This window comes from Microtus pennsylvanicus, chromosome 2 (genome assembly GCF_037038515.1).
Source record: "Microtus pennsylvanicus isolate mMicPen1 chromosome 2, mMicPen1.hap1, whole genome shotgun sequence".
Classification (NCBI taxonomy): Eukaryota; Metazoa; Chordata; class Mammalia; order Rodentia; family Cricetidae; genus Microtus; species Microtus pennsylvanicus.
The window spans coordinates 8,496,624-8,508,821 of record NC_134580.1 but is presented as its reverse complement, the minus strand read 5'-3'; the positions used below and the strand labels follow the sequence as shown (position 1 = coordinate 8,508,821).

At 53.9% G+C, this 12,198-nt stretch overlaps 1 protein-coding gene across 1 annotated transcript; it reads left to right on the top strand.

The window, feature by feature from the left end:
• The first annotated feature begins 1,041 nt into the window (after nucleotides 1-1,041).
• On the top strand, nucleotides 1,042-4,259 carry Galr3 (galanin receptor 3). Its single transcript, XM_075959922.1, has 3 exons — nucleotides 1,042-1,168; nucleotides 2,432-2,794; nucleotides 3,512-4,259. The coding sequence occupies exons 2-3, from the start codon at nucleotides 2,436-2,438 to the stop codon at nucleotides 4,257-4,259; spliced, it is 1,107 nt and encodes a 368-aa protein (XP_075816037.1). The 5' UTR covers nucleotides 1,042-1,168; nucleotides 2,432-2,435.
• The last annotated feature ends 7,939 nt before the right edge of the window (nucleotides 4,260-12,198 follow it).

Below are 12,198 nucleotides of genomic sequence, written 5' to 3'. Positions count from 1 at the left end.
CAGACCGTCAGCTCCAACGGTTCTGCAACTCAGCGTTGCAGCCTCCAGGGCTGATTCCTAACAGCTCGATTCATTGAGTCTCTGCATGTGGGGTTCGTGACAGTGAGAGGAATGGACCCACAGGAATGGGTCCCAAAGAATGTCCCCCAGATCTTCCAGTCCTGCCCTGTGGAACACACACACTCCTCTCAGATGTCCCCTCCACCTCCAGGTTCTAGGGCTCTTCTCCCTTCCTAGCGGGCTATCTTCAGCCCTTGATACAGTTGTCTGAGATCCAATCCCTCCGTTGCCAAGTCTAGTGCCCCTCCCTCCCCAAGTGGCAGTTTCTCTACTCCTTGGAAGCATTTGGCCATAGAACACTCCTCCAAGAGCTCAAGCCAGCCATTCACTAACATCTTCTAACCTCTGCTTCCTGTCAGGGCAAGAGGCTGTCAAAGGGACTTAAGAGTAGGCATCTCCTCTGTTCTTTAAATCTCAGCTGTATCAAAGTCAGGTTCTACTTCTAGAACCTTCTCTAGCTTCCCCATAGTTTTTCAGGCTAAAACAAGACTTACAGTGGATGAAGCCCCTGAAACCAGCTGGGGAAGAAATGGGTCTCTGGGGAGCCACAGAACACGAAACACAGGCTCCTACCTGAAATCCACAGCAAAGACACTGTGGTTCTGGTTTCCCAGCCTTGGAAACTCCATCTAAAACTAGAAATCCTTTCGAAGCTTAGCTCAGAGTTCAACCTGGAGCCAGGGAAGCTGGGCAATAGGGGGAGGAGTCACAGGCAGGTCCACAGGAGGTGGGAGGGGCCAGGAATGGGCTGAGCCATGGACAGGGAGGGGTTAACCACCAAGCCAGTCTCATAGAGCGAGATCAATGGGTTACTGCCCGTGAGAGAGTGTGAGGTAGCAACAACGCAGACAGGCAGAGTGAGCTAGGCAGAAGAGCATGCCACCCTGGGGAAATCCAGTCTGAAGAGGAGGTTGGTCAGTAACAAGTGCCCACATCCAACTCAGCAGACTGCTGAGGGCAGAGGAGAGGAGAGGAAGGGCCTTGAAGACGAAGGAAGAGAAGTAGGGAGCAGAAACGTACCTGCGGGGAGGCACCACGGACAGCGGCTGAGCCCCCCAGCCTTGCCGTTCACCAGGAAGCATGCAGGGGCCCAGTGCTTAGAGCTGAGGTGGGTATTGCCCATCATGGGCTTGGATGCCTGCTGCATGCTGGGTGCTATGCGGGGGGGAGGGGGGAGGGCAGCCATCACCTTTCTTCCCTCCTCCCTTCCTCCTGAGCCCCCTGCTCCTAATTCACCCCACCGCTCCAGTGGTCCTGGAGTGCAAACAGATCCACAGGTTGTGGACTGTGGGGTGGGGCGGGGATGAAAATAGGCGGTGAGCACATAGCCACGTGCACGGGGCATTTGTGAGTGGTCGGGGCACCACCTGTTAGTCTTTCAGATGAGCACCCCAGCGTAGGAGTAAGGACCACAGCAGCCCCAGGTCTGTCACTTAGGGTGTGATATTAACAACCACTCACATCACCTCTCTAGGACTCCGTTTCCCTAGGCAAAGCAGAGACGGTGACTTTAACGGTCATCCTAGGTTTGCCACGGTGGTGCTTTCATGAGAATGGGCTCTCCAATGACTCAGGGATGTCACCAGTGCAGCCTGTGGCCACAAAAACGCCCCTAAAAACAAGGGTCTTGCCGCGCACCGCGCCCCCGTGTCTGCGCTCTGTGCGCTGGCACCCAGTTCTCGGAGATTTGGGCAAGGGGGCTGGAGGTTAAAATACACAGACTCACACAGACAGAGAGACAGCGACACGGGTCATCCTTGAATTCCCCAAGAATGCCCCCTTTATTGTGTTCAGGGGCAGATTATATAGAGATAGCCACGCCCCAGCCAAACCACCAGAAACCACTCTCCTGCCATCAGGAACTCCTGAGGGTCTGGTGCTCAGAGCAGCCATAGGCACTCAGATCAGGGGATTACAAGAAATTCAGGATCTGGGGTCTCACTGCTCCCAACAGGGTCTCTCCTGAACTTCAGACCTGGGTGAAAAGGAAAATATACCAACGTCCAGAGTGTGTGCTGCCCCTCCCCCCGCTGCAACATCTTCATCTTATTCTGCCTGTGTCTTCACATGCCTAAGTCCAGAGTAACCCAAATGGCCTTCCAGGCTCTGGGTTACAGAGGTGTTCCCTAGGAAACCAAGGAGTAGCGCTTCTGTGAGCACGTGCGTGTGCGCACACACACCAATGTCACTGTGGCAGATTCTTGCTCACACAATGATCTTTTTAGCTTGGCTCTACCCTCTCCCATCTCTCATGAACTTCTAGCCCAAGACACTTGGTCACATCCCTGCTGGAGGAACCAGGCCCCTGGGTCAAGTGCCTGGAGCCCTGGTCTCCTGTCTAAGGATCCATTTTCTCTTCCCCATCTGATAGGAAGATGGCTGACATCCAGAACATTTCGCTGGACAGCCCAGGGAGCGTGGGAGCTGTGGCAGTGCCTGTGGTCTTTGCCCTCATCTTCCTTTTGGGCATGGTGGGCAATGGGCTTGTGTTGGCTGTGCTGCTGCAGCCTGGCCCAAGTGCCTGGCAGGAGCCTGGAAGTACCACTGACCTCTTCATCCTCAACTTGGCGGTGGCCGATCTCTGCTTCATTCTGTGCTGTGTGCCCTTCCAGGCAGCCATCTACACGCTGGATGCCTGGCTCTTCGGGGCCTTTGTGTGCAAGACCGTGCACCTGCTCATCTACCTCACCATGTACGCCAGCAGCTTCACTCTGGCGGCTGTCTCGGTAGACAGGTGAGCTGCACCAGGGCAGACTGGAGATGGATCTGGGCAGATTCTTATTGGCTAGTGGAGGAGAGACTAGGGATTAGAGGTTGGTGGGCATAAAGGGAAGCCTCAGTGGTACCTGCCCTTTCCACCTCTACTGCGAACTTCCAGAGGACATTTTTGTGCCCCAAGTGTCAGCACAGGCCTGGTATAAGGGTAAAATAGACAGCAACAAAAGAAACCCCTGGGGTCAGTTGTGCTAGTGCACACCTTTAATCTTAGCAATCTGGAGGCAGAGGTAGAGGGATCTCTGTGAGTTCGAGGCCAGCCTGATCTACAAAGCGAGTTCCAGGACAACCAGGGATACACAGAGAAACCCTGTCTTGAAAACATACACACACACACACACACACACACACACACACACACACACACACACACGGAGGGAGGGAGGGAGGGAGGGAGGGAGGGAGGAAGAGAGAGAGAGAGAGAGAGAGAGAGAGAGAGAGAGAGAGAGAGAGAGAGAGAGAGAGAGAACACGAACAAGAAACTCCAAACGCATTCTTCAGATGTTAAGGCCCACATTGCACTCACATCTCGAAAACTCCCTAACCAATGACCTTGGGTGAATCTTTGGGCCCCTGCTAGATGCCAGGCAAGGGAATGGGATGGGGAAATTAAGGCAGGTGCGGGGGGGCGCGCAGGATGCCCCGCCCCCCTGACCGCGCGCCCTCTGGCCCGCAGGTACCTGGCCGTGCGCCACCCGCTGCGCTCCCGGGCGCTGCGCACACCCCGCAACGCGCGCGCCGCCGTGGGGCTGGTGTGGCTGCTGGCGGCGCTCTTCTCGGCGCCCTACCTCAGCTACTACGGCACGGTGCGCTACGGCGCGCTGGAGCTCTGCGTGCCCGCCTGGGAGGACGCGCGGCGGCGCGCGCTCGACGTGGCCACCTTCGCCGCGGGCTACCTGCTGCCGGTGGCCGTGGTGAGCCTGGCCTACGGGCGCACTCTGTGCTTCCTGTGGGCGGCCGTGGGTCCCGCGGGCGCGGCGGCGGCCGAGGCGCGCAGACGGGCGACGGGCCGCGCGGGGCGAGCCATGCTGGCGGTGGCGGCGCTCTATGCGCTGTGCTGGGGCCCGCACCACGCGCTCATCCTCTGCTTCTGGTACGGCCGCTTCGCCTTCAGCCCGGCCACCTACGCCTGCCGCCTGGCCTCCCACTGCCTCGCCTACGCCAACTCCTGCCTTAACCCGCTCGTCTACTCGCTCGCCTCGCGCCACTTCCGCGCGCGCTTCCGCCGCCTCTGGCCCTGCGGCCGCCGCCGCCACCGCCACCACCGCGCCCATCGCGCCCTCCGTCGTGTCCAGCCAGCGTCTTCGGGGCCCGCAGGTTACCCCGGCGACGCCAGGCCTCGCGGTTGGAGTATGGAACCCAGAAGGGATGCCCTGCGCGCTGGAGAGACTGGACTAGCCCTGTCCGCCCAGGGAGCGCAATAAACCGTGCCAGCCTGGACTCTGCCGGCTGTCTGTCCTCTTCCCTGGGTGGCACAGTGTCACCGAGGAGCGTCTAGAGGGCCTGGCTCCACCGCAGAGCAGAGGCAGAGTTGCAGCTCTAATCCAAAGGTCACCTGGGCGGTTAAATGTGGTCCACCCAACCAGACACAGTGTCCCAAAGCCAGTCTGGCAGGAGAATAGCCCATTCACCCAGCCTGCACCTTCCAGGCCCTGTTTTCTTCTACTACCTCTGACTGTCCCTTTTTGCTCCCAAGCCATAACCTAGTTGTTTTTTGTTTCATTGGAGAGAGAGAGAGAGAGAGAGAGAGAGGCAGAGACTGATTCAAGTCGTCTAGGCTGGCCCGGAACTGCCTACTGTAGCCAAGGATGAACTTCAACTCTTCCCCCACTTCTCTTCTCTTACCCAAGTGCTGACAGGCACCCCAGACTCCTGGCTTGTTCGGGCAGGGACTAACAAGTCTTTCCTTGGCTACTCTGTAACCTCACAGAATGCTATATTTAATCATCAAGACAGCTTTGTAAGGCAGGGTAGATATGATTAATCTTATTTTAAAGACATAGAAATCGGCCGGGCGATGGTGGCGCACGCCTTTAATCCCAGCACTCGGGAGGCAGAGGCAGGTGGATCTCTGTGAGTTCGAGACCAGCCTGGTCTACAGAGCTAGTTCCAGGACAGGCTCCAAAGCCACAGAGAAACCCTGTCTCGAAAAAGCAAAAAAAAAAAAAAAAAAAAAGACATAGAAATCAAGGATCAGAGAGGTGACACAGGGAGAGGCTAGATCCAAATCCGTGGCTGCCTAACACTTGTTACTCAATGGCTTTTCTTTGCTTCCTTAAGGCTTCCATTTGTCTTTTGTTTATTTGGTCTTTCGAGACAGTGTTTCTCTGTAGTTTTGGAGCCTGCCCCGGGCACTCTCTCTGTAAACTAGGCTGGTCTCGAACTCGCAGAGATCCATCTGCCCCTGCCTCCCAAGTGCTGGGGTTAAAGGCGTGTGCCATCACCACCCAGCTGACCATTGCTTTATTTCTGTCTTTTGTTTTTGAAGCCTTTGTAAACGGTAGGCAAGTGCTGTACTTCTGACCTATATTCCCAGCCTGGGTTTGCTCTTGTCTGATTCTGTGTTCTAGAAGCTTCAGAGCTCGCAGGCACTTACTTTCAGAATTCTGCTTGGCTACTGAGGTGTGGGCTTCCTGGTAGTCAGGCAGTCCTGGGGTGAGTTCCCTAACCCAGACACCTTGCGTCATTCCCTTAGCTTCTTGGTGTTCCTGACTCAGAAGAGACACTGAACCTCGCTTGAGCCGCAGCTGGCCTCTTAAGGGCTCTGGTTGTCCTCCCCCTCCCCATCACCACACACAGCTGAGGAAGCCTGCGGCTGTGGAAAAGCCTAATTAACCAATAAATCAGTCTTGTAGGATCCCACGCTGCCTGCTTCTGCCCTCCCTTTCCACACATCAATAATGTTGATTAACTTCAGGCCCTAACACCGCCTGTCTGCTACAAGGAGCACCCTGGGAAGGGCTCTCCCTATCAGGAGGCAGCTACCTAGCGGTCATTACTGCCCGCCACCTGCTGCTGACACAGAAGCCAGAGTAGCAGGAGGAAGCTGAGACCAGCCAGAGAAGTGGCTGCTCCAAGACCCAGTTAGGGTCTAACACCGGGCCTTGTGTTTTCTCCCATGATTCTTCCAAGAATCTGGGCTCAGTGAGGAAGTGCCCTGAAGGCAGGGAATGTGTTGTTGCCTCTGCATAGCACCCATGGTGGCTGTCACCACTTCTGTGCCTCACCCGACACTTCAGAGGAAAGCAAGGGGTAGTGGTTCATTGGACACAGGGAGGCAGATGACATGACATGACAGGGGACAAACATGGGTGGCAGATAGTGTTCTCACTTAAGTGTGGAAACACCCCTGAATGGAATATGGAACCCATACGCTAAAATATCATTCCATATATAAATAGAAATATAAGCCACAGAAGACAGGCCTTGAAAGTAGGCAATGAGACGTGTATTGTATACCTCTGTTTACATAAGGTTCCTAGAATCAGCAAATTTATAAGAACAGAACACAGCTTGCTGTTTGCTTAGGTCTGGGGGTGGTGGGGAGAAGGGAATGAGAATGCTCATAGGTACTGAGTTTCTTCCAGGCTTGATGAAAAGGTTCTAAAATTAGATCACTAGGGCTGTCTGCAGCTCAGCTGGTGGGGCACTTGCTTGATGAGCAGGAAGCTCTGGGTTCAACCAAGCTTTGAGTTCAATCCCCAGAAGGCGGTAGCCTACACACGACTGTAATCTCAGCACTTGGGAAATGGATGCAGGAGAATCAGAAGCTCATGATCAGTGAGACAGATGTGGAGGTGCGTGCCTTTAATCCTAGCCAAGGGGAGGCAGGCACCTCCCCTTTGTGATTTTGAGGCTGACTTGGTCCAGATAGTGAGTTACAGGCTAACTAGGGTGATGTAACAAATGTCTCAAAAGAAAAAAAAAAGTTCAGCCTTACCTATGTAGCAAGTTCAAAGCAAGTAAGAGAGTCAATCTCAAAAAAAAAAAAAAAAGGTGGGCGTGGGCAAAAAGATGACTCATCAGATAAAGGGGCCTGCTGTGCTGTCAGGCCTGACAACCTGAATTTGAGTCCCCAGACCCCACACTGTGGAAGGAGAAAAGAGAGAATCTGCTCCTACAAGTTGTCCTGACTTCACACGTGTGTTGGCACGTTTGAACATGGACACACTCTCCCTACACATACACTCATACAGATACATACCTTGTTAAAGCAAAAATAAGTGGGATGTTCTGGCTTTAATCCATCATTTAGGAGACAGAGGTAAGCAGATCTCTGATTTTGAGGCTAGTCTGGTCTATGTAGCAAGTTCCAGGCCAGCTTGGGCTACACGGAGAGATCCTGCCCCAAAAGGCAAAAGTAAAATACAAGTAGATCATCATCCTACCGGGCAACCACAGGACATGCCGACACCGCTGATGTGTACAGATTAAGTGGGTACAATTGACATGTAAACCATATTTCAATAAGTGCATTTGAAATATAAAACTAAAGTGGGTCTGGGACCCACACCGGACCCAGGGGACATTTTCAGGGTAACCTAGCAACTTTGGGTAGATAAAGAAGGGTGGCTGAGAAGGCTGTCATAGACAGTGCACATCTGCAAAATAGGAATGGAGACAGACAACCCCCAGGCTGGCTTAGAGGAAGTGAGTCTAGTCACCCAGTAGTCCTCTGTAGGTCCAGGCAGATGACCCAACCAGAACCTCTGTGGACCAGAGAAGATGATGGTCTCTGGGCCCCTTCCCAGTGGCCTAAGACTCTGCTCAACTGGTAGAGGACCACTGAACAGCTAGACCCCTCGCTGGCTTGCTGAGACCTCCTGCTTTTGAAGCAGGACTCTGGCTCAGTGCAGCCAGCCAGGGGCCTATGGGTGATCTAAGGGAAGGAAGCCCAGGAAGCTTGACAGAGTGTGGCCAGACAGTGGGTGGATACTTGTATGTAATACGGAAGGACACGGTACCAGGGGAGAAAAGGTGGACCTGAAATGACCCAGAGAGGAAAGTTCCTGCCACTGGGCAATGCAAACAAGAATTCCAGAGAGAACTTCTAGGAAGTGTTTGCACATGCCCATTGTGTGTGCATGGTGTGCAAGCCAGAGGTCCAAATCGGGTATCTTTCAAAAGTGATCTCTACCTTGTTTTCGCTCACTGAATCTGAAGCTCCCCAACTGGGCCAGGAAAATCCCTGACATTCTCCTGTCCCGGCTTCCTCGGCTCTAGGACTGCAGACATGGCTTTTGTTTTGTTAAGGTAGGGCCTCACTATGTAGCCCTGATCAGCCTGGAATTCACAAAGATCTGGCCTGCCTCTGCCTCCCGAATGCTGGGATTAAAGGCGTGTGTGGGCCAGCTGTGGCTTTTTTGCGTAGTAGCTAGAGATTCAACTCAGGCCCTCAAGGCTTGCAAACCTGAACTGTCACCCTGCTGTGCAGCCTGGTTGACCTGGTACACTAATAGTATAGCCCAGGCTGGCCCCAAGGTCACAGCACTTCTGCCTCAGTCTCCCGAGTAGGAAGGTTACAGGCGTGCATCACCATGCCTGGCTCCTGAGGTGACTTGTCAAGGTGTGCCTTTTTCTCAGAGGAAGGCAACCCACAAGAGGTAGGGACGAGGAGCCGAAAGCAAGCTTGCACAGCTCGTGAGGGAGGGGTGGGTAAGCTCTGTGGAGATGGCAGGATATGCATCTCTCAGGCAGACCAGGTTGGGCAAATAACGGTTTCCAGGAAAGGAGATGTGGAGAAGAAAGGCTCCCTCTGAGGCGGTACTCAGAAAGCGCCAGGGTTGCATGCGCAGGCTAGGAGCCCCGTGAGGAAAGCCCTCAAGGCCTAGACCAGAGCTGCAAAACGGTTTTTGCACAGACATGACAGGAAGATGGATGGCCTGCTGCTAGGTTTAGTCTTGGCTTCCAGGACTCGGGGGTCTATTTCAGGGACTAATGAAGTACTCGGGAGAGCAGGTGGTTGCTGTAATTTGGTTAGGAGAGAAACGTATGTCCTGTGGAGCCCAAGGCAGGCAGTAAGGGCTGGAGTGGAGGCTGAGTGAAACCAGGATGCTGCCCTCAGAGCCCAGGAGAGGTCACCTGACCCAAGGCCACAGCAACACTCAGGACAAGGCTGGGGTAGCCTCAGTGGGAAGGCCTTCCCAGCTGGAGCAAGGTTTAGATTCTGCAGCCCTTGCCTCTGGTTGCTGTAGTCTTTTTGATTCTTTTTGATTTTCCTTTTTTTTTTTTTTTGGTAGACCAGGCTGGCCTTGAACTCACAGAGACCCACTTGCTTCTGTCTCCTGAGTGCTGGGATGAGAGGCGTGCACCACCATGGTCAGATGGTACCCAGCACGCATAAGGAGCCACGGTGTGTACTCACACTTGAGCACCTGCCAGATGCAGCAGGAACGAGAGCTGGGGCTGGGGAGCCCAGAGAAGGGCCCATCAGAGGGTGGACTCCCAGAAAAGGCTTCCTGGAGACGCTGTGCCCAAGGTTAGTCATTAAATGCGGGCTCACTGTGGCTCAAAGAGGGAGGCCTGAAAGACCATTTGCAGGGGCTCCTGATGGCAGGGGCCTCTGATGGCATGGGGTGCCCTCAGGAAGGGAGGCAAGGGCCGTGGGGACCTTGTGAAGAAGGCTCTAGGTTTCATCTGAACTGAGGACTGGATCCTCCTGAGGGCAATGAGGAGCCTCTGCTCTGGTTCTGAAACCAGAGTGATTTGATGAGGTTTCAGGAGCTTTCTGTTGCCGCCAACACTGGCTTTTGTGTGGTGGAAGACCAAAGAGAGACAGGAATGAGGACACTGGTCAGGCTGGTGAAAATCCAGAGAGATGAAGACATTCAGGACAAAGACAGTGAGGGACTCGCTGTCGACCATGTGGGAAGAACAATTATCAGACTTGGTGACGGTTGAGAAAGAAGAAAGAGGTACCTCAGAAGACACCCAGGCTTCGAGCTGGAGCCTTGGTGTGGCAGTGGGGACACCAAGGGGACAGATTCAGGGGAGGTGATGACATATTAAACTGAGGGGCTGCAGGGTTCTCAGGGAGGTGGAGCGCCAGCACACCTACCACGTTGTATTTAGTTCTTGTGCTTGGCTCTGGAGCTTACGTCTCATCTGCTTTAGTTGGAAGATGAAGAGGGTGAGACCAGAAAGGTTTAGTACTTGCCTGAGACCACAGAGCTCAGGTTTGTCTGATTTGGCTTCATGGAGTTGGCGAAGTGGTAAGACAGAGCCGATTGGGGGTAGGATGAACTAGAATGCGCACAGGAGAGGGCCTCTCTGTTGCCACTCTGGTGACAGGGCTGCCTGACCCTGGAGAAGGGAAAGCTCCCTCCCCCAGCCTCTCCTCCTGCTTTGGGCTGGCAGAGACAGCATCATCTATCAATTTCGAGGTGCGGACCAGGGGAAATAAACACCAATTAACCGCCGGCTTTTCTATTAATGAACATTGCTTCCTGATGGCGGGCTCATTTGTGGACTGCTCGCTGCAAGATGATGTGAGGCCAGGAGGACAGACTGAGCTTAAGAGGCTGCTTTAAGAGGCTTAGGCTGATTGCAGGGACACCTGCCTGGCAACAAGCTAAGTGGCTCCTGTAGGGGAAAGGCTGCGATTGGAAGAATGGTTCCAGGACAGGGTGGCTGGAGTTCCTGTGTGTAGAATGGGGCTCCCTCCGCATCTGTGGCTCTGGATAGTATGGGGCAGGAGCAGGCACTGGCCCAGGAAGCAGTGCAACCCAGGGGAATGGGTTTGAATTCCAGCTGCTGTGGGTAGAACTGAGCCGTTTGGCCTCCCTCCAAGGGTACTTCCTGGGGGCCCTCTCTAGCCGACCTCTCACCCTTTGGGGCCCCCTCCTCACAGATTAGCCAGGACTACCTAGGCTCTGGACCAGCCCTATCACCTCTGACCATCATTGTAGTATCAAGTGTGTCTCATCCACTGAGCACACCGTACTGTGAGCTTGGCAAGGAAAGAGTTTGATCTGCCGCTTCTGAGAATGCTGACTGCTCACAGAAACAGGCATTCATAGCTGGACAATGATGGCACACACCTTTAATCCCAGCACTCAGGAGGCAGAGGCAGGTGGATCTCTGTGAGTTTGAGGCCAGCCTGGTCTACAGAGTGAGTTCCAGGACAGCCAGAGCTGCACAGGGAAACCCTGTCTCGAAAAACACACACACACACACACACACAAAAGGGTGGGCATGGGGAATGCTAGATGGGAGTCTGACACTTTAGTGATTTCAAACAAAGCAACTTCTGTCTAAGCCTCCATTTCCCACATCATAGAATAGGGGAATATATATATATATATATATATATATATATATATATATATATATATGCACAACACACACACATAAATGTACACACACACAAAGTAACACTCTGTCACAGACCCAACACCTGCTGACACACAGAGGCAGGCATTCAGCACATACCGTTGTCACCCTGTGTGACGAAATGAATTGTGAGGGGGCTCTGGTTTCAGGCATGGTAGAAATAACATGAGTTTGAGGTGGATCTGGCTGCCTGGGTGGGGTTCTCTGGCCAACCTGTTTGGTCAGGTATGGGCAGCAGCAAGAGCAGGCCCACTGGAACGTGTGAACATGCATGGTGTAAGCGCTCAGTAAGGATCGTTAGGAAGTTAGGAAGGAAGCAGTCGGGATGAGGTAAAACCAAGATCCCCCTTCCCCCACCCCTTCGCTATTCACCCCCCCCCCCCACCGCACCCTCTCCATCAGTGGCGTCCAGTCAGCTGGCTCCAGAGCCAACCCCGGAGGACTACTCCAGCTGCGTTCTTTCCTGCTGCTGCCCAGTCCATCGCCCAGGGCCCACTTGTGTTTCCTGACTCCGGTGTCTGAGCCGACTCTCTCTGGCTGGCTCTTCAGACTGACTTATGGGGTTATAGGAAATATTCTGGCTGGAAATGGGATGAGGCAAATTGCCTGGCCACCTGGTCAGTGTTTGATGATTGACCCAGCAGCCACCTTCCTGCATCAAGCCCTCCCTTCACTGTCTGCACGGCCAGAGAGGGAGCTAGCAACAGACACTCTGCTAGGGCCAAGGGTGCTCTTGGGACCCAGCCTGCAGTAATAGGGGTGCAGGATGCCTTCCTTGTTCCTGGAGGTCCAGGTTTCAGGAATCAATTAGTCCTGTGTCCTGCTGTCTTAGAGATTCCAGGTCAATTCAGGGCAATTTTGAAGTTCCAAAACATTCAACTGTTCAAATTCAAACCAACAGCCTGGGGCAAGGTGTCCTTGGTACGCCCAGGCAGCCCCAGAGGACTCTGGTGGCTTTTCAAGCTTCTGCTTCCAGGATGCCAGTGCTGGAGTTCCAATTTCGCTGAATGTCGATTTTCTTCAGGATGCCAG

Coding starts and splice junctions, on each gene's coding strand:
- Galr3 (XM_075959922.1), top strand. CDS start 2,436: ATGGCTGACATCCAGAACATTTCGCTGGACAGCCCAGGGAGCGTGGGA. Junction 2,795..3,511: donor GCGGCTGTCTCGGTAGACAG/GTGAGCTGCACC, acceptor TCTGGCCCGCAG/GTACCTGGCCGTGCGCCACC.